Source organism: Taudactylus pleione, unplaced genomic scaffold, assembly GCF_031769625.1.
Source record: "Taudactylus pleione unplaced genomic scaffold, aTauple2 ptg000039l, whole genome shotgun sequence".
Lineage (NCBI taxonomy): Eukaryota > Metazoa > Chordata > Amphibia > Anura > Myobatrachidae > Taudactylus > Taudactylus pleione.
The window spans coordinates 7,303,073-7,323,161 of NW_028284441.1; the positions used below are offsets into that span (position 1 = coordinate 7,303,073).

The 20,089-nt window shown below is 46.2% G+C and overlaps 1 protein-coding gene across 1 annotated transcript; it reads left to right on the forward strand.

Annotated features, from left to right (window-relative positions):
* The first annotated feature begins 653 nt into the window (after positions 1 to 653).
* Positions 654 to 12,881, forward strand: LOC148538587 (protein kinase C delta type-like). Its single transcript, XM_088453262.1, has 9 exons — positions 654 to 1,125; positions 3,306 to 3,412; positions 4,743 to 4,913; positions 6,213 to 6,304; positions 7,011 to 7,073; positions 7,828 to 7,966; positions 8,465 to 8,656; positions 10,429 to 10,557; positions 12,732 to 12,881. The coding sequence occupies exons 1-9, from the start codon at positions 654 to 656 to the stop codon at positions 12,879 to 12,881; spliced, it is 1,515 nt and encodes a 504-aa protein (XP_088309388.1).
* Positions 12,882 to 20,089: the final 7,208 nt, after the last annotated feature.

The following is a 20,089-nucleotide window of genomic DNA, read 5'->3' on the forward strand; positions in this document are numbered from 1 at the left end:
ATATATATATATATATTATTAAAAAAGCAGCCAGTAGAGATAGACAGATATTACCTTATTTTTGGGTGATTTGGTGGAGGGTTATACTTTCAGATTGTATGGGATGCACAACCCCAACTATTGGGATATCAATGAGAACAAGCCAAATGAGCCTGTTTAATCACTCTAGACTGACACTGTTTCAAAAGGACACTTTTATTCTAGTACACTTATGATATCACATATGACAGATGTTCCCTACCTCTACCATTACAGTACAGGTTTTAAGGATATCCATGCTTTAGCACAGGTGACCTAATTAGCACCTCAGTCAATGTGATTTAACCTTCTGGGCTCAATATGGATATCCTCAAACCTGGACTGTAGTGGCGAGTTTGGGGAACCTCTGACATATAGCGTTTTTTCATTTGTTGTATGTGTGTGTGTACTGTATATATAATATATATACATATATTAGACACAGCCTCAAGGATTCTCAACCCTTAGAACCAAGAGTGTTAGGGACAGTGATGTCACAAACTGCTTTGTGATGTCACCTGGCTGCTGGCTCAGTGACTTATCAACATAATTTCCCTCTTTGTACCTTCACCATTTCCAGTGGTAAGGTGCTTTTCTTGTGCTTAGCGAGCTTGTGTTTATATATAATATATAACATGAGAACAAAAAAGAGAAAGCGACCAAAGAAGAACAGGTGCGCTGCAGAGGAGCTAGAGGCTCCTAGCGGGAGGAATAAGGAGGATGTACGCGAGGTGAGAGGAGACCTTCCCAATATCCTAGAAGAAGGAGGCACTCAGGTGAGCGAGAAGAACCGGGCAGCTGAGACAGCCTCAAAGACTCTTCAAAAGAAGAGTCAGACTAGATCTAAGAAGCCGTCAGATGAGGCCCCAAATAAGAGGAGGAAGGTGGATAAGACCAGCAGTAACAGAGCGGCCATTAAGAGGCCCCTAGACAAGATGAAAGACAGCGGGAGGAATAAAAAAAAGAAAAAGGAGGAGCCAGAAAATCCAGGTGAGGGACCCAGCACGCCCATCAGTACAGCGATAGCTGTGTCACACCGGAGGGGCAATAAGCGGTCTCACACAACTGAGGGCTATGGCGGTAAAAAGAAATTTAAGACAACAGCAGGTAAATTATTTATATTAAAAAATATGAAATGTATTGCAAATTTTATTACAGAAGTAAGTGAGGTGTCAGCTACAGTAGTACTGATGTCAGGGCTGTTGAGGGTGGAGACTGGGCCGGGTACTGGTGGAGGTGTTGCTACGACCCCTTCCCAACAATTTGTTTACAAAGTATTCTGTGCAGCAGGCTGGAAAGGGGGGCTGGATTTGTCCCCATCAGCCAGGGGCAGATCGTCTCCCCCCCCCCGTAACACTTACAGAGAGAGGAGACAGCAGCTCATCAGCAGCAGCCTGCTCATTCTCCCTGCCCAATGTGCAAATGACATGAGTAACGAGAACCCCTTCTCTCAACGCCACTAATTTCTGTGTGTAAGCACCAAGAACAAGCGCACAAGTCAGTCGTAACTCCAACCCTACATATATGCGCTGCTCGGGGAGGCGCAAGTTATCTTACACTACTGGACTTGCTCATGAACTCAGTACCGCCTCACCAAGCACAAGGGGCGCTAAGTGTTTGTTACGTGCAGCTCACAATACTGGCGCACATGCTCCGTGTGATACATTGTATGTGACATGATTGTAATTATCTCCTGTGCAGTAACTCAGGCCCCATGTACACAGCACAAAGATTTATTATTTTACAGGTAAATCATTATGATCTAGCAGCAAACTGGTGCATTTCTCTGCTAAACCTTCTCTTTCCCTAACTGGGCCTGATACAGAGTTGTACTCAAACCCAATGGTGGGGGGACTACACATGTGCAGAACGGGTTCTGCCTCATTGCACGCAGTGCCCCCTAAGCCACAGCCTGGTTGACAGGTTGCGGCCATTTGGGAGCGGGGAGGGGGTGGCGCAGCAGCGGATTCTCGGACGCAGCAACGGATCACACAGGCATGACGCTTCCTGCAGCTTTAGTATATTTACACACTGCAGCTGCATCCAAAGACACTGATGCTGCTGTGTGTACTGCGTCCATCTCTGGCTCAGGCGTAATGAGCTCTATTAGATAGCCCCACTTTTCATTCTCTCTCTATAAGCAGTATTACCACTATATACTTGTTATAGGTATAATGTCTCAATCCCTCTCTCACCTCTCGCCGCTCTTCACATCTTTTCCCTATCACCCAGCTCTATGCAACCTCTTTATTATATAATAATTACTATTCTACAGCACCTGTCACTTTGTTGTTCTATTGTCCTATCCAATGTTGTAGTCAGGATGATTTACCCCTTATTAATCTGTTTCATCTCTGTCGCACCCCAAGAACATATGATAAGCCACGTAATAATATACTGACTGGGTACTACAGAAAACCAGCATTAATACTGTACCTAATGGTTCATAACACATGACCCCAGTTGTATACTTCTCTCTTTCTGGGCAGGATATATCATGCATCGCATTTTGGATATCATACATTGCACCACTAGTCGCATACAGTAGTGCGGTATGTATGTACAACTGCGATTATAAATGTAAAGGACAGCTCTTCCAATAAGAGCCGGTGTGCGGACTTCCAGGTTTATGACCCAGGAGTCCTTCTGCGCATGCGTGTCTGTCGGCCAGCACAAGTTGTGGGGGACACTGGGAAGGATCCTATTGGATCCCTGTTGGGGAATTATGCGGTAAGAAGACAATAAGCTCCTATTAGGCTATGGGGTACAAGCTCCACAAAGTTTCACTTTTCTGAGTTTGGGGCATATGGGGAATGTGATCAAACCTCAGAAAACAGCAGTTGTCGGGGTTTTGACCGCATTTTGGGCTTGATGCATCCCGCCCCCTATGCTATAATTATCTGTAACATTTAAAAAGTTACATTGGCAGAAAAAAACTCAGAGCTGTAACTAGACTTTTTGGTGCCCTGTGCCAGAAAATCATAGGCGTCCCCCCCCCCCTTCATTTTTCAAATTGGGACATAAGAAAGTGTACCCAAAAAAGGGCCATGGCCTCATGGGGATGGGCCAGGAGAGAGATAGGGGAAGCCAGGAGATGCTGGGGATAAAAGAAGAGGAAGCTACAAGTGAGAATTATAATAAACAGGGAAATTGACAGGCACAAGCAGCACCCCCTGTCCTGCGGTGCCCTGTGCCATGGCACTGGTCACACTACCCTAGTTACAGCCCTGAAAAAAAACACAAAGTTAATTTCAATAAAAAATGCTGATTTCTATTTATATCACAAGGTGGAAGTAAGAACCCCCCAGCCAGCTCCCCTGAGACATCGGCTGCCTCTCACCTGATGGAAAGTTTAACCTTCCATGGAAAGATCGGAGAGGGCAGTTTCGGGAAGGTAAGTGATCAGTAGGGATTTTCCTGACTTCCCTGTAAACACTGCAGCAAACAGAACAGACCGTCTGATGACATAAGAACCTTACTTGCTGCATCATATTATTTATCAGCCATTATATACACAATGGGCGCTCTCCATTAAAAATACAATGGGGTCCATTTGAAAAGGCAACTCTGAAGGAAACAGCAGCGTTTTCCTTGCTCTTTCTCCATATTTGTTTTTGGACTGCTCCTGCTTGGCTGGATTAAGGTTTGTAGGGGCCCCAGGGCAGCTAACCTGTGGGGGCCCCTACCCAATAAAATGATGAATAAAATATGTTGGCGATGTTATTAAAAAGTATAATGTGAAAATACTCACAGCACCACAAATGTGTTAAGTCCACTGTAGTGCCCCAGTTCCCATTATGCCACACAGAAACCTCAGTTCACATATGCCATAGTGCTCCCCCATGCTGATGCTATCGCTATGTGTAGGGGGTCCCCAGTGTGGGGGAGTGGTCTCTTGCAGTGACAGGCAGCACTTCCTGATGTTAGTGTATGTGGGGTGCGGTGACTGACAGTCAGATTACAGATGGCACAGGGGGGGTGGGGGTGTGTTCTCACCTTGTTCTGAAGAACGCTGTGGTCACTTTGTCTTGTCACCTTCTGTTTGTACAATGATCTCTGGGAGTGTTGGCTCTGCAGGCTCCGCAGCTGAGGACACTGAGCCTGATTCAGGTTGGATTGCAATGCTGCCTTCGCACGCAGCCGGCTGATGTTTGCATTCTGCGCATGTGTATAAGACGCAGTGCGTGTGCGCGAACCAGGAGCTGCGATAGGGAAGCGATCACAGTTAGCACGCAGTCCCATCGCACTTTGATTGACAGGAAGTGACTGTATGGGGGTGGTCAGTGGAAAGCAGGCATGCCTGTGCGTTTGAATGCCGTTAGGGGCGTGCATAATGAAGCCCCTGCAATAGCATACGCGAGGTCTAGATGGCGACAGGAAGTTTAGCAGTCTGTGAGGTATGGTCAGGTCAACCACAACTGTGCGTATGGGTTCGATGTTACCGATGTTCCGGCTGAATTGTGGATGTATGTAATGGGAAGTGGGTGGATTAATACAGCGGTTGGCATCTTGGTATAGTGTTGCAGTTGCCGTGTGATCGCATTCATTCGTATAGTTTCGCAGCAAATGGGTACATGCGAACGCAGCCTTGCATTCCATGCTAAATCAGGCCCACTGTGCATTGCTTCTGTCCCTTAGTACCAGTGATGTAACGTCACCCCCGGCCTGCATTACATACTGCACTGCTCCCTGGGGTCCCAGTCCTCACTCTCTGTCTCATCCAGGTGTTGCTGGCTTCCCATACCATCACCAGACAGCGGCTGGCTGTGAAAATGGTACAAAAGAGGACATTAGTGAGCAGCTTTAGGAACTCCATGTTCATAGAGAGAGACATCCTGGAAATAACAGGGGAGAGCGCGTTCTTCACGCATGGATATGCCGCGCTCCAGACACCGGTAAGAGTCTCTGTCACAATGATGACTAACGTCTTATTACACAGAGTAACAGCTTTGCTTAATAAAAATAAAATATTTATTGTATCTCATCGGTTCATTATAACAGTTCTTGTTCTCAAGACACTTGTATGTATCACCTTCCTCCTATAGGTCACAGTCAGACTATCCAATGTCATAGCTTGCTGGCTATGTTATTGCAAATATATATTATGTAAATGAATTGAATAATGTGTATGAGGAACAACCGTTCTTGCTGTGGTAACGGTAACACTTTTCCTATCAGGTTACCGTTCCACCAGAGTACGCTGTGCCCCTCCCCCTTTACCTGTCAGCAGCAGCAGTCTGTGTCTCCCCAGCCCACCAGACCCTGATGTATGCTGGGCTGCGGTGGGACCAGGGAGGCTGACCAGCAGCAGCAGTCTTCTCTGGATCAGTGGAGGGAAGAGGAGCGATTACACTGATTGTATGCCCCCTGGATTGCCTGGCTGATGGTCACACGACTTTGCCCTGCGCCACAAATACAATTTTTTGCTTTTCACTTTATTTGTTAGGGTGTGTGGCCATGGTCGACATAGTGGTGGGCGTGGTGTGGAGTAGGAAAAGGAGTGGCTGGGACATGAAGCGGCATTGGAGTGAAGACGTGATCACATCATCATGACCCGGCCCTTCGCTACACAATGCTGGAGATTACATGAATTGCCAGCCCCTCCCCCCAGACCAACCTCAAGTAGACGGCTGCAGATAGAGTGCAGTGGGGTGCAGGGGTGTTGGGGTGGCATCTGGCCTGGGAATCTCACCCACTTTTCCAGGTGGACGGGAGCTCCACCCAATTTTCTGGAGTCTGCCTGCCATTTCAGGATAGTAGGCAAGCATGGTGACATACCTCCCAACTGTCCCGCATTCAGCGGGACAGTCCCATTTTTCTGGGACTGTCCCGCTGTCCCACCCACAGGCTGCAGTGTCCCGCGGTGGGGGGGGCAGTTGGGGGAAGCATACACTGCTGCCCTGCAGAGCAGAGCAGCGAGTATGCAGAGTGAGAATAGTTGATGTGCGCATGCGCACAGCATCTATTCACAGTACGGGGGGGAAGCTCGGGGGCAGCCCAGCATCTCAGAGGTGCTGGGCACGCTCCTTAGTGATGCAAAGAGGGGGTTGTCATCTGGCCACGCCCACTTTGGCGTGCAGAAGTCCCGATTCACCTGGGACAAATGTTGGGAGGTATGTGGGGAGTATTGTCTGCTGTGTGTCAGAGTAATGCCCATAATGTAACTGATGCCATGCTCTCTGTCTCTTACACAGGACCATGTAGTTTTCATCATGGAGTACCTAAGTGGGGGAGACCTGACCCAATTCATAGATTGCAGAGCCCCTTTTGACATCAGTACTACAAGGTAAGAGTGACAATGGGTACATTCGGTGCTGAGGCCGGTGTCTGGCTGTGGTGTAAGATTAGCCCAAATTTCCATTGTTTCTCCCACTAGGCTCCTTTCATTGTTGCCCCATAGCCGCTCCTCTATCTCCACATCTTGGTGCCCATCCCCCATAGCATCCTATCAGTATAACAGCAATACATGGAAATAATTCAGCCTATCTGGCCCAACGTTTATAATATGTAAATATCATTATTAATATGAGAGATAATAACAGCACCTCTGTACATCTAATGCAGTAGGGCTCGGCCCATGCAGCCTAAAGCTGGGTACACACTTGCCAATGTGTACCAGGATGATATGTCGGCCAACCAGATGATATCTCATGCAACTGTGGGAGCACCCAGAGAGTCAGTACACACTATGCGATCCACACTAACTGTTATTCCGTTATGTGTCGTAACGATAGAGCGTTCAATGGATCTCATAGTGTGCACCCAGCATAGCAAATCCAGGCCGGACCATTATAGGTTTCCATGGTGACAGGTCTGTGTATAATAAAGAGTCTCCTGGACTTAGGGCTCCAGTGTGTTACTTAGCCGTACTGGAAGCCTGTGTGACAATGTTTCCCGTGACGATATCAGGGGGAATGTGCCATCTCATTATTATCAGTCATCTCACTTTCACAATATTTCTACTGATAATTATTTTCTTTCTTCCCCATCAGATTTATAGCAGCAGAACTTGTATGTGGGCTGCGCTTCCTGCACACGAGGGGAATCATTCACAGGTAATGTATTATTTCTAATGATCACATATAGTAACCCCCTCATAGAGTTACAGTGTAGCTGTTATGTCCTTGTCATTCATTTCTGGGTATCATCATGATATTTGGGGTAAGACTGTTATGACCGCTCCACGCACCATCTTATCTCCCCCTTCACCCCACCCCATGGATAGTGACTGTATGCAGCTGTTCTCCGCAGCGACTGTCATCCTAGTGACCACATCTCATGTTACAGGTCCCTTCATCGCACTGTGGGCAGGATGCAGAGGGCGGGACGCAGAACGCAGTGCATGCGATGCATCCCGCCACTCACCGCAAGCGTAACATTATTTATTAACGCTGTATGCTTGAAAAAAATCAAAAAGGACAGCTCTCCCGGTAAGGCCTGTCTTTTGTGATAGAAGAACCGCGGGTTTGTTACCCAGAAGTCCTTCTGCACATGCGGTGAGTGACGCACGCACTGCGGGGAGTGTAGGGAGGTATTCCTCTCAGGGGGAGTTCCGAATACAAGCCCATAGGCTTCTATTGGACAAAGCCATCTAAACATGGCATTACCCACTACATCCAAGCCCCGGAATGTATGGAATTCTGGAGCTTGGTGCATACGCGGTGAGCTGCATTCTGCATTGCTGCATCCAGCACTGTGACACTCTATTGGTTTTTATTATGTCACTCTGGGGACCTTTTTCCACAATAATCCAAGTTCTACAGCTGGCAGTTCTCTGACAAACAGAACTTACACTCACTCTCCTCACAGGGACATGAAACCAGACAACATTCTCCTGGATGCAGCCGGCCATGTGAAGATTGCCGATTTCGGCCTGGCAGCAAAGAATATCCATGGCCATAAAACGATCAGCGAGTGTGTGGGGACCCCAGGTTACATGGCCCCAGAGGTAAGTAACAGTCTTCCCCTACAGGCTTCTCATGTCGCCATTTCCATATTTATCCCACCATAACCTGGTTCCAGTGACGTCACAAAGGGGGTGCAGGGGGTGTGGGCCACACCTGGGTGTCACCTGCTGAGGGGTGACACCACAGGCATCTTTAGAAAGGAGGGGGCCCATGTGCATCCCCCATCACAGGCCCCCTCCTCTCACTCCAGCGGCTGGCAACTAACTGACGTAGCTGGCCGGCCTCTACAGAATCAATAGACTCTGGGCACTACTGTGTGCCCGGAGTCTATTGCGCATGCACAGATCACCAAGGAAATGGCGTGGCCACCATTTTTCCAACAATTTCCTCACAGCGTATGCGCAAAACACCAGAAAAATGGCTGCGGTTTTCGCAGCAGCGTGCACGTTAGGACCAGTATGTACAAATAACAGCCTAACTCGGTGCCTCCTGCCAGGATGGACAATGTACTAACTGTTTGTTTCTCCGTGTTGTCACAGATACTTTGTGATTTACCATATAACAGCATGGTGGACATCTTCTCATTTGGGGTCATTTTCTATCAGATGGCCACTGGGTCCTACCCATTTTATGCCGGTGAGGAGACCATTAAGATTGAGTATTCTGTTATGTATGACGCCCCAACGTATCCAAAGAACCTCGATCCAGAGATCCGGAACATCCTTCTTAGAGTGAGTATAAACACGCGTATAACTGGGTCCGGAGAACATGGAGTCACAGAGGAAATAAGACCTAGATTCTAACTAAGCACACACTAAATCAGGGGGGGGAACCTCTTTGCTGCCGAGGGCCATTTTGATATATATAACATTATTTGCGGGCCTGGTGCAGGCCACGCCCCCTCCGTGTAAAGTCACACAGGGGCGCGGGTCAAAAATGCCGGTGATTACAACAACGGGCAGCTGTAAGGGCAGTGGTGTGTCCTGTTTTAAGTGTCCTAAGGATGCTCCAGGCGGCACTGCTGCATAGATTATGGCTGCAGGGTGCCATTCTAGCAGAAAAAAGCAACGAGGGCCAGACCAAATGATTCTGCTGGCCTTATATGGCCCCCGGGCCTGAGGTTCCCCATCCCTGCACTAAATGCAAAGGCTATAAGGGGTATAATTACTAAAGTGCAGGGTTTTAGAAGTGGAGATGTTGTACATAGCCACAAATCAGAATTTAGCTATTATTTTCTATAAAGTGCTAGATAAATGTTAAGTAGGATCTGATTGGTTGCTGTAGGCAACATTTCCACTTCTAAAAACCCGCACCTTAGTAAATATACCCCTAAGTGTCTGCAGTCACAGTATTCCCACCTAGCAAGGCAGTAATGTGTAATACCACTTTTCCACCAAAAACCCGTCTCCAACCTGTGACACTGAGCACGGCTCGCAGCCAGGTTTTACCACTTTTACACTGGCAGCTGGACCTGGGTTATTTTCTGAGTCTAGCTGTTCACAATGGACTTGGCTCTTCCGTGACCCAGGTCTTCCAATGTTATAGTGGATGGGTGTAGATGATGTCAACTCCAAGTGCTACTGAAGCCAACCAATTTGCTGGATTAAGGCATGCCCCTGGTCACCGTGACCCGAGTCACGCTGTTTACACTGCACCAAAACCCGGGTGCTTCAGTAACCAGGGTTGGATTCCCGGGTCACAAGAACTGGGTTATTTTTCAAGGACCCTTGTACACCGAGCGGTGACCCGGATACAGCCGGCAATAACCCGGGTTATTGTGCCAGCGGAGAAAGGGTATTCAATGGCCGGGTGAGAAGTTTGCTCTGATAAGACTGCCCCATTGACAGGGCAGCTATCATGAAGCTGCAGTTGGAATAGGCTTTGGATAATATTATTACATACCTTCTATTTGTCATTATTAGCTAGGCATAAAGTAAGGTATATAGGAGATCTGGCTGCATTGGCGTCGTATTATCATTGGCAGGAAAAGGGTTTAATGTCACTGATCAGATATTTAGTTATACATATTACTTCCCATATTGTGTCCTCTTTTGGAGGACTCACTTTCTGATAAATACTAGTAAAAAACAATATAGAATAATGATACAGTCACGGCATAACAGGGCAAGAATTCGCACTTTGCCAGCCCTGACCCCCAAACATGTGCTGTCATGACATCATGATGAGGGGGCAGGACAACTGGTACCAGGATAAAGCTAAATGCCGGGAATGTACTAACTAAGGGAGATCCAGGCGGCTCGGTAGCAGCTCTACGGCTGCTGGGTGCTATTCCACAGACAATTAACGTCACAAATATTATTTTACTAGAAGAATAGCATTTATGTTGAATAAGCCTCCAGCAAATGTAGTTGAAAAACAAAGATAAAGGATTTTATACATGGCGTCCTGAGAATAAAGTGCCATTAGAAATAAGGATGAAATTGGTCTAATGGTGCTTGTCTGCCATTAACAGCCTATACGTTTCTGTTTATCTCTACGATAGCTCCTAAGCAAGTCCCCAAAGAAGAGACAGGTGATGTGCAGCAATCTGAGAGGTCATCCATTTTTCTGCCCAATCAACTGGGAGGAATTGGAGGCTGGAAGAACAACTCCCCCATTTATTTTGCAGCCTGTAAGTATATGAATAAGATGGGAGTTTATGCCATGTGTGCGCTATCATGCAGTCACATTATCCCATAGACTACTGGGTGCAGTGATGGATGATGATGAGGAGAGATAAGTGACTTTGTAGGAAATTGTCACACAAAAGCGAATCTTCTGGCAGAATATTCTGTGTCACAGATTTGCAAAGTCCTGCTGATACAATGGTGTTCCTCACTTTATTGGTAAATTCAGATTAGATGAATACCTACGAACATATTTATCAATTATCGGTTATCGGCAAAAAGAGATCAACATTCCCTGCGATGTGTTATGAGTGAAGTGCTTACATGGGGTGGTGATTTGATGCATTGTGATGTTGAATAGTGCTGGAAGGGAGCGCCTGGAACTATTCAATTCACAGCAATACTTAACTTTGTTGGGAAGCAGTTAAGTCGGAGATTGCCAGTTTCCACGACTTAACCTGGGTGTTTAGCCGCAAGAGCCGTCATTCTCCGACTAAAGTGCCGGCCATGAGGCTGTTAGCGACGTGCTAAGCCGGATAACTGCCTTGCGGCTGGCACTTTAGTCGGATATCTCCTCGCACCCTCAAGAGGGTGCGAGAAGACTAAACAGCACGGTGAGTTGAACAGCTCAGGAAGCTCCCTCCTGGGGCTGTTCAGCACCCGATACCATGCACAAGCTGCCAATTACATGGAAGCGTGTGCAGCAAAGGGGTCTATTCAGATCCTTCCAGCTTGTTACTTACCTCCGGTGGCTCTGGGCTGTCACAGGCTTCCTTTTCAGGTCCTCTTGTGCTCACCTGCAGGGGGAAGCTTGTGCAGCTACAGAACAGCGGGGGCCACGGGGGAGCCAGATCACACACGGGGTGGGGGTGGAGGGGGGGCCGGCAGGATAAGGATCTAACAGCCGCAGGGGTGGGAGGGGTGAGCGCCGGTTTGAACACAGGCTGGTAAAGGGGGCAAGCGAGATCAGACACTGGCGTCCGCTGTGAGGGGAGAGCTGGATCGGACACCAGCAGGGGGTGTGGGGGGGACTTAGCCGGAGCTGACACCACCGGTCCCCGTGGGGAGGGGGATTTGGAGGAGAGCCGGATTGCACCCCAGCGCTAGATGTAGGGGGATAGGTGGATCTGACACCGGCGGGTGGAAGCATGCTGGACCACTGTCACAGCTCCTAGTCTTGGTTGCTGCTAGCGGCGGGGTGGGGGTGGAGGGGAGGGGGGGCTGGCCAGATAAGATACTGACTGCCGCGGGCTGGAAAGTGTAAGCCGCTGTGAGGGGAGAGCCGGATCAGACACCGGCAGGGGGGTGGAAGCGTACAAGACCACTGTCTCAGCTCACTGTACCGGCTGGGATGGGCCGGTGGGGGGGGGACTTTCAGCAGTGAGGAAATCCTTATGGATACTTCAGCTGTCGGGGAAAAGGATCACTTTTCTGAAAAGCTGACTTTGCAGAAAGCGCAGCTTTTCGGAAGTGATACTTTTGTTAGGGATGCATGATGAATGCCTCCAAAATATTTTTTAAACTTGTGTTGAGTTTAAAACATAATTATCACTAGTGATAATTATGTAATGATGAATAGGCCCCTTAGTCTTTTGTGGCCAAATGCAAAGTGAGGAGAATATTTTATGGAATGTTTTTGAAAATTCCATTAAACGATTGGGCATTCGCTCTTCCACCTCGCCCCTGCTGACCAACATTAGGAATTGCAAAGCCGTGACAGGCTGCAAGCACACTGTTATTTCAATGATTCTTAGGAGGACTTCTATAACCTCTCATAGCTAGTACTTCAATTGCAAAAAAACAGACAAATTTTTCCTTTATTTGTTTAAGTTACTTTCTACAAATTTACTGTAATTTTTTCCTTTGAAATGTATTTATAATGTATAAAGGAAAACCAGCCCTACAATGTAATAACCCGAAAATCAGCCAGGTATCTCATCAATTCGGTTACATATCTCTGTTACGTCATTTTCTCATTTCTGGTAGCAGCTCTGTATTAATATATTGATGTTTTATGTTATCATGCAGCATATAGGATAGCATAACATAGAATAGCGGGAAGAGCTTGCACACTATCTAGTTATTATTCTCCATTATGACACATACAGTAACAAATTGCTCAATTAGCTCGGCATTTACCTGTCTATTATGTGACCAATCTGATTCATCTTCTTCGTAGACCCCAGTTACAATCAGGGAAAATGTACCCCTGGATGAGCTGCTGTCACCACCAGAAGCACAGGAGCCACCGATGTCTATAAAGGAGAACCGCCTGTTCCGTGGGTTCTCATTTACAAGTGACAGGTGGAGGACAATGCAGACTCCATAATGCACTGCAGGTAACATCTCACCCAGTACATCACATCAGAGGACACCGGCTCCATCCTCATTCTGCTACAAACTATCTCAGCTGTAACATCTGCTGTGTCCTCCACATGTCAGTGTGAATCTACTGTGTCCTCCACATGTCATCTGCTTTGTCATCTGCTGTGCCCTCCAGTGTGTCATCTGCTGTGTCCTCCACATCATAAGTGTGTCATCTGCTGTGCCCTCCACATGTCATCTGCTATCATCTGCTGTGCCCTACAGTGTGTCATCTGCTGTGCCCTCCAGTGTGTCATCTGCTGTGTCCTCCACATCATCAGTGTGTCATCTGCTGTGCACTCCAAATGTCATCTGCTGTCATCTGCTATGCCCTTCAGTGTGTCATCTGCTGTGTCCACCACATCATCAGTGTGACATCTGCTGTGTCCTCCATGTGTCATCAGTGTCTCATCTGCTGTGCCCTCCACATGTCATCTGCTTTGTCATCTGCTGTGCCCTCCAGTGTGTCATCTGCTGTGTCCTCCACATCATCAGTGTGTCATCTGCTGTGCCCTCCACATGTCATCTGCTATCATCTGCTGTGCCCTCCAGTGTGTGATCTGCTGTGTCATCTGCTGTGCCCTCCAGTGTGTCATCTGCTGTGTCCTCCACATCATCAGTTTGTCATCTGCTGTGCCCTCGAAATTTCATCTGCTGTCATCTGCTGTTCCCCCCAGTGTATCATCTGCTGTGTCCGCCACTTCATCAGTATCATCTGCTGTGTCCTCCATATGGCATCAGTGTGTCATCTGCTGTGCCCTCCAGTTTATCATCTGCTGTTTCCTCCACATCATCAGTGTGTCATCTGCTGTGCCCTCCACATCATCAGTGAGTCATCTGCTGTGCCCTCCACATCATCAGTGTGTTATCTGCTGTGCCCTCCACATTATCAGTGTGTCATCTGCTGTGTCCTCCATATGGCATCAGTGTGTCATCTGCTGTGCCCTCCAGTTTATCATCTGCTGTGCCCTCCACATCATCAGTGTGTCATCTGCTGTGCCCTCCACATCATCAGTGTGTTATCTGCTGTGCCCTCCACATCATCAGTGTGTCATCTGCTGTGCCCTCCGCATGGCATCAGTGTGTCATCTGCTGTGCTCTCCACATATCATCAGTGTCATCTGCTGTGTCCTCCACATGTCATCAGCTGTGTCATCTGCTGTATCCTCCACATGTCATCTGCTGTGCCCTCCACATGTCATCTGCTGTGTCCTATAAGTGTCAGTAATAAATAACATCTTCTGGATCCTCAAGTCAGCAATATCATCAGTAAAGTGCTGCAGAATGTGTATGAGGTATAACTATTAATAAAATAATATATTTTTCTACCTCGGTGTATGAGAAACCTGATTGACTCACCTATTCCTTTAATGCATATAAGAAACCCATCCACTCATTATTCTCTATACCATACAGCGTGATTTATACTACACAGAATGCTGTATGTCAGTGAGCATTACCTCCTGCACGCCCCACAGATAGGGCCTAATTCACAGATGTACGCTGATGCTGAACTGATACATTTTTATTACTTACGGGATCGCAGTTGCAGGCAGAGACATGCCCCCGGAAATGGTCATGACACGCCTGCGTTTGAGTCACCACCTCCCTTATTGTTACCCACAAACTGTCCCTGCCTGTCAGTCACTCTGCGAATAGATCCTCACTGCGAGTGACAATGAAAATTGCGCATGCGCAGTGCGACTCAGACACATGCACAGATTACCAATAATCATTAAAACTATGGAAGCAGCGGTATTGCGTCCATCTCTATATCAGGCCCATGGTCTCATCACCATTCCGCCCTGCTGGCATTTTATATGGGGCAGCCGGCTCCTCTACAAACTCATGGGTCACCAAAGTTACTATTTGTTCTCATGATCTGTAGCCTCTTACAGTATATGCTGATATCGATTCCTACTTATATATACACTCTAAAATGTCGCTATTTAGCGTTGTAAGTCGCACAAGAAATAATTACTCTTCAGACTTTGATTGTGTTTCCAAAGCACAAAAAGATATTATTCACCAAAAAGCAGATAGTTACACGCTGTGATCTAAATACAATTAGCGCAAACAAATTATACAATCACAAGGTACAGTCGTTACATACGCATGCGCTCTGGATCCAGATCCCGGCATCAAAGATTAAACCTCCGTCAACAGCAAAGAAAGGATGACTGGCCTCTAGCTTCAGAGAGCTTGCATATATACCCTTACAGAGATAGGCAATACAATAGAACAGGTTGGCATGATTCCATTGGTTCTTCTTCTTGGTTCTTCTGTTACAGTACAGTTCATAGGTCAGTTCATATGATCACAGTCCAGCCTCCAACAGCTCTTTGTGTCCATTTTCCCACTGAATAACAAATCTAAACTGGCTGCATTACAGAGTGCATTTTAATGCCTAACTCTCTATGATCCATAATTTGCAGACACATGTTGCGATTTCCTCACCGATGGAACCGGAAATCTGCAAATACACAATAGTTTAGAATGACACCAAACACAGTCTGCTTATCATGTACTAAACCTCAGATATCAAATAACATGTATTCCACAACATTGCTGATATTGAATAAAACCTTAAATATTAACCTTAATGCTAGGGAACCTTTTTATGTAAGTGTGCAGTGTGTAAGTATTGGGATATTAAGAAAAGACGCTAATTAGTGTTGTGCGTCTACGTGTTTGTGAAGTACACCATGGTACGTGTTTTGCAGGGTTGGTCATATTATATGTTTTAGTAAATGTCTGTATTTATATAATGAGGACTTTTAATATTCTTCTATTGTGTGGAAATCGCACGACGCTGAGTAATAGCATCGCCGTATGCACTTATAATGTGTGAGATTCGCTAAAATGGCGCTGAGTGGCCATTCGCAAAATGGCGTCGTGCAGATTTTAATTTTAACGGATTCAGTCTCAGCCAATTATCGACACTGAATTATATCTAATTTACATTAACATTGTACAATAATTTGCTGGGCACACAATTCTTATTTGCTGGGGTAAGGGCAGGGGCAAGGTTTCTTGGCATCCTAGGCATAGCTTCAGCCTAGCGCCACTCCTCTTCCCTCAGTTAGCTACACTAGCCCTTATGCAGTGCCCCCAGTAGTGGTCCCCCCTATGTAGTGCCCCCAGTAGTGGTCTCCCCTAAGCAGTGCCCCCAGTAGTGGTACCCCTATGCCATGCCCCTTATACAGTGCCCCCAGTAGTGCCCCTTATACAGTGCCCCCAGTAGTGGTCCCCCTATGCTGTGCCCCCAGTAGTGGTCCACCTATGCAGTGCCCCCAGTAGTGCCGATTATACAGTGCCATCAGTAGTGCCCCTTAAATAGTGCCCTCAGTAGTGCCCCTTATACAGTGCCCTCAGTAGTGCCCCTTATGCAGTGCCCCCAGTAGTGGTCCCCCTATGCTGTGCCCCCAGTAGTGGTTTCCCTATGCAGTAACCCCTTATACAGTGACCCCAGTAGTGCCTCTTATACAGTGCCCTTAGTATTGCCCCTTATAAAGTGCCCTTAGGAGTGCCTCTTATACAGTGCCCCCAGTAGTGGTCCCCCTATGCTGTGCCCCCAGTAGTGGTCCCCCTATGCAGTGCCCCCAGTAGTGCCCCTTATACAGTACCCTCAGTAGTGCCCCTTATATAGCGCCCCTTATACAGTGCTTCCTAGTAGTGCCCCTTATACAGTGCCTCCAGTAGTTGCCCTCCATATGCAGTGTTCCCAGTAGTGGCTCTCCCTATGGACTGCCCCCCAGTAGTGGTCCCCCTATGCAATGCCCCTTACACAGTGCCCCCAGTAGTTGGCACCACCTATGCAGAGTCCCTTATACAGTGCGTCCCCAGTAGTGGTCCACCCTATGCAGTGCCCTGTACACATAAAACAGACACACAGACAGACATTAAACATTAGACTTACCTGAATCCCTGCTCCTGTGACCGCCGCCATCAGCTCCTCTGTTCTCCTGCTCTGCACAATGGGAGAGACGTCATGACATCTCTCCCTTCACCCACTGTGGAAGCCGGTTGGCGGAGCTCATGAGTGAGCTCCAGCCGACTCCGGCAGTGGGCGCAGCAGCCAATAAGAGTCTGTCTGACTCTCACCGGCTGCTAAAACAAACACACAGCCGGCAGCGGTGCAGCGCTGTGGACCGCACTACACTTAATGAAACCAGCGGTGCTCTCCAGTGTCCACCGCTCCATGCAGCTGCCTAATGGTAGCGCCGGCCCTGGTTGGGGTCCCCCACTCCCCACCCTCTCCAGTGCCCCTTACCGCCTGCACGTCCATTATCACACCCTCTGTTTCTACCACCATTACCATGTCATTTATGTGTGTAATGTGTAGGAATGTGCTCTGGACCCCATTTTTGCTGGATTTGGATTTGGTTCTGATTCGTCGTCTGGTTTTGGATTTGGATTCTTTACAAAAATTAACAAAAAAAAGCTAAAATCACACAATTTGGGCTTTTTTAATTAATTAATTTCCAGTCATTTACAGTCAATTTAGAACACCTCACAGCTTATAATAATGAGTCACTGTGCTTTTAAACAAAGAGGGCTACTGCCCAAGGAGTCATGGTACTTTTATACACAGAGGGCTACTGCCCAAGGAGTCGCGGTGCTTATATACACAGAGGGCTACTGCCCAAGGAGTCATGGTGCTTTTAATTTACACACAGAGGGCTACTGCCCAAGGAGTCATGGTACTTTTATATACAGAGGGCTACTGCCCAAGGAGTCATGGTGCTTGTATACACAGAGGGCTAAGGCTCAAGGAGTCACGGTGCGTGTATACACCACCAGCACCAAAATATAAGTTTTTGGGTTTTGTTACTTTCTTGAAAGTTTTGTTTACTTTTTTAAACTTTCTTTTGTACACACTTGTGAGTCTCGACACTTTGATCAGCAGAGAATAGCGCAGCATACATTAGCGTGCAGTTTTCCCCCTCATACAGTCACTTTACCAGCACAGCTATTTGTGAGTCTCTGGACACAGCCACTTAATCTGCAGAGTAAAGCGCAGCATACATCAGCGTGCAGTGTGCCCCCTATACACAGTTACATTGCCAGCAGAGCAGAGTGCCTGTACACAGCCAGTGAGTATCAGAAGATAATAATAATAATAATAATAATAATAATAATAATAATAATAATAATAATAATAATAATAATACGTTATTAATAATAATAATACTAATACTAATACCTTAAAAATCAAAAATTACTATGATAACTATCTAGCTTCCCCACCAGGGCTGTGAATTTTTTGCATCAGGGAAGGCTTATCTAATACTCAAAAAGGTTTAACAAGCTATTTTTCATAAGAGTTCTCTGCCTGGCTGATTGCAATTCAGTCCTGACGAAACACAATAAATAAAGTATTTTTTACCATCTGGAAATGTAAGTATTTTTATTTTAAAGAATTAAATGATTTTGCTTCGTACTAACAGATGCCTGAATTTGCTAATGCAGAATGATTGAAAGGAAAAGTCAAATTTAAGGGCTTATTACACAGACTATAACCTGTGTTAATTTCCATTAAAATTCATAGACAGTAAATGGCAGACAAGGAAATGAATGGAATCACAAAATGACTAGTAAGTTACATGTTGACTAATGCCTGTTAAGCGGCCTTGATTCCGATGTATCGGGATTGACGCCAGCTGGATTTGACAAATGTGAGTTTCCTGAATGCTTAAAACTGAAACTTTAAATGTACAGTTTTATAGATGATATCGTATTGCTTTTGAATTTTGATGAATTATGTGAATAACACATTTTTAAAAAATGTATAAACAAGATATAATTAAGAATTGCTTAAACACTGGCCACCCCTAATATAATGGAAAAAAAACTACATATATATATATATATATATATATATATATATATATATTATATTATAATTTACAGGATACAGCCCAGTGGTCCCCAAACTGTGTGCCGTGGCACCCTGGGGTGCGTCAGGACACTTGCAGGGATGGTTTAGCACTAAATCAATTTATTTATAGTCAATGTAATGTAAATATGTGGACGAACAGAAGGACAAACCTGTCTACTGCCATGAAAACAATTCTGATACTCTAGAGTGCCGTGATTCAAAAAAGTTTGGGAACCACTGAGCTAAACAGTACAGAGCTATAATATTGGCCTGATTCAGCAGGAGGTGTGTGAGGAGAAAAGAGGCCTCCTGACAGCATTGCAGATCCGAATGCTACGTCCAAAGATGGAGTATCGGATCACCATTGCGACCATCGGGTCTGCGTACATCTATGATTGAGGCCCCATATCTGCTTTTTGCCTAATGTGTTCTCCTAGCTAAGCTATCCACTCACTTTTTATTTTGTATTTTATTCAGGACAGTTGGGACATCCCATAGCAATAGTAGAGAAGGGGGAAATACATTGTAAAATGATGGTTGTCAGGTGGGAAGAAAATTCTACACAACATTTTAATAGAGTTGCAAAGTTGTGGAATTGTCTGGATGAATCTCAATTTCTCAACAGTGTAATTTATGTTCATTCGTCCTATAGATTATAATCTTATGAGCAGGGCCCTCCTACCTTTATGAATAACTCTTAAAACCCAGTTTTGTTCTATTAATGTTTTTTAAAATTGTAAAGCGCAACAGAATATTCTGTGTTATAAAAGAAACTGTTAATAAATAAATAAATATGAAAATGGTTTGATTAGTAGTGATTCAATATTTGCTTTATTAATATACATTTCTGTAATAGGATGTTTTAAACCACTAAAGGTTGTCTATTAAGATATATTGCTTCACGCATTATATCCATACATATTTACTAATCTATATCTGGGTGACAGCACACAATCACAAGATGGGTCAATTTGCGTCAATATACACATAATAGCCGATATTTTGGCTGCCCCTTCCGGGAAAGGGCAGCCAGGTTGGCACAGCGGGTGGTGTGGCGTGACACGGCATATGGGGGCATCGCTGGGGACATGACCCATCATTAGGGGCAGAGCAGAGGGTGTGACCATGCGATCACATCATCATGGCTCAGCCCTCGCTGCACAAAGCTGAGATTCACGGTTGTAAGAAGGGGGTGGGGCTTTAATGAAGCAATTCTGCGCAAATCACATCATCGTCTCCCCCGCGCTGCGGGTAGGTGTGTGGGAGGCATAGGGGAAGGGGGGGTCAAGTGG

What these genes read in the sequence shown, in the direction of transcription:
- LOC148538587 (XM_088453262.1), top strand. Translation starts at nt 654, where the DNA reads ATGAGAACAAAAAAGAGAAAGCGACCAAAGAAGAACAGGTGCGCTGCA. An exon ending in GAAATTTAAGACAACAGCAG is followed by an intron (nt 1,126 to 3,305) that starts GTAAATTATTTA and finishes TTATATCACAAG; the next exon opens with GTGGAAGTAAGAACCCCCCA. An exon ending in CAGGTTACATGGCCCCAGAG is followed by an intron (nt 7,967 to 8,464) that starts GTAAGTAACAGT and finishes GTGTTGTCACAG; the next exon opens with ATACTTTGTGATTTACCATA.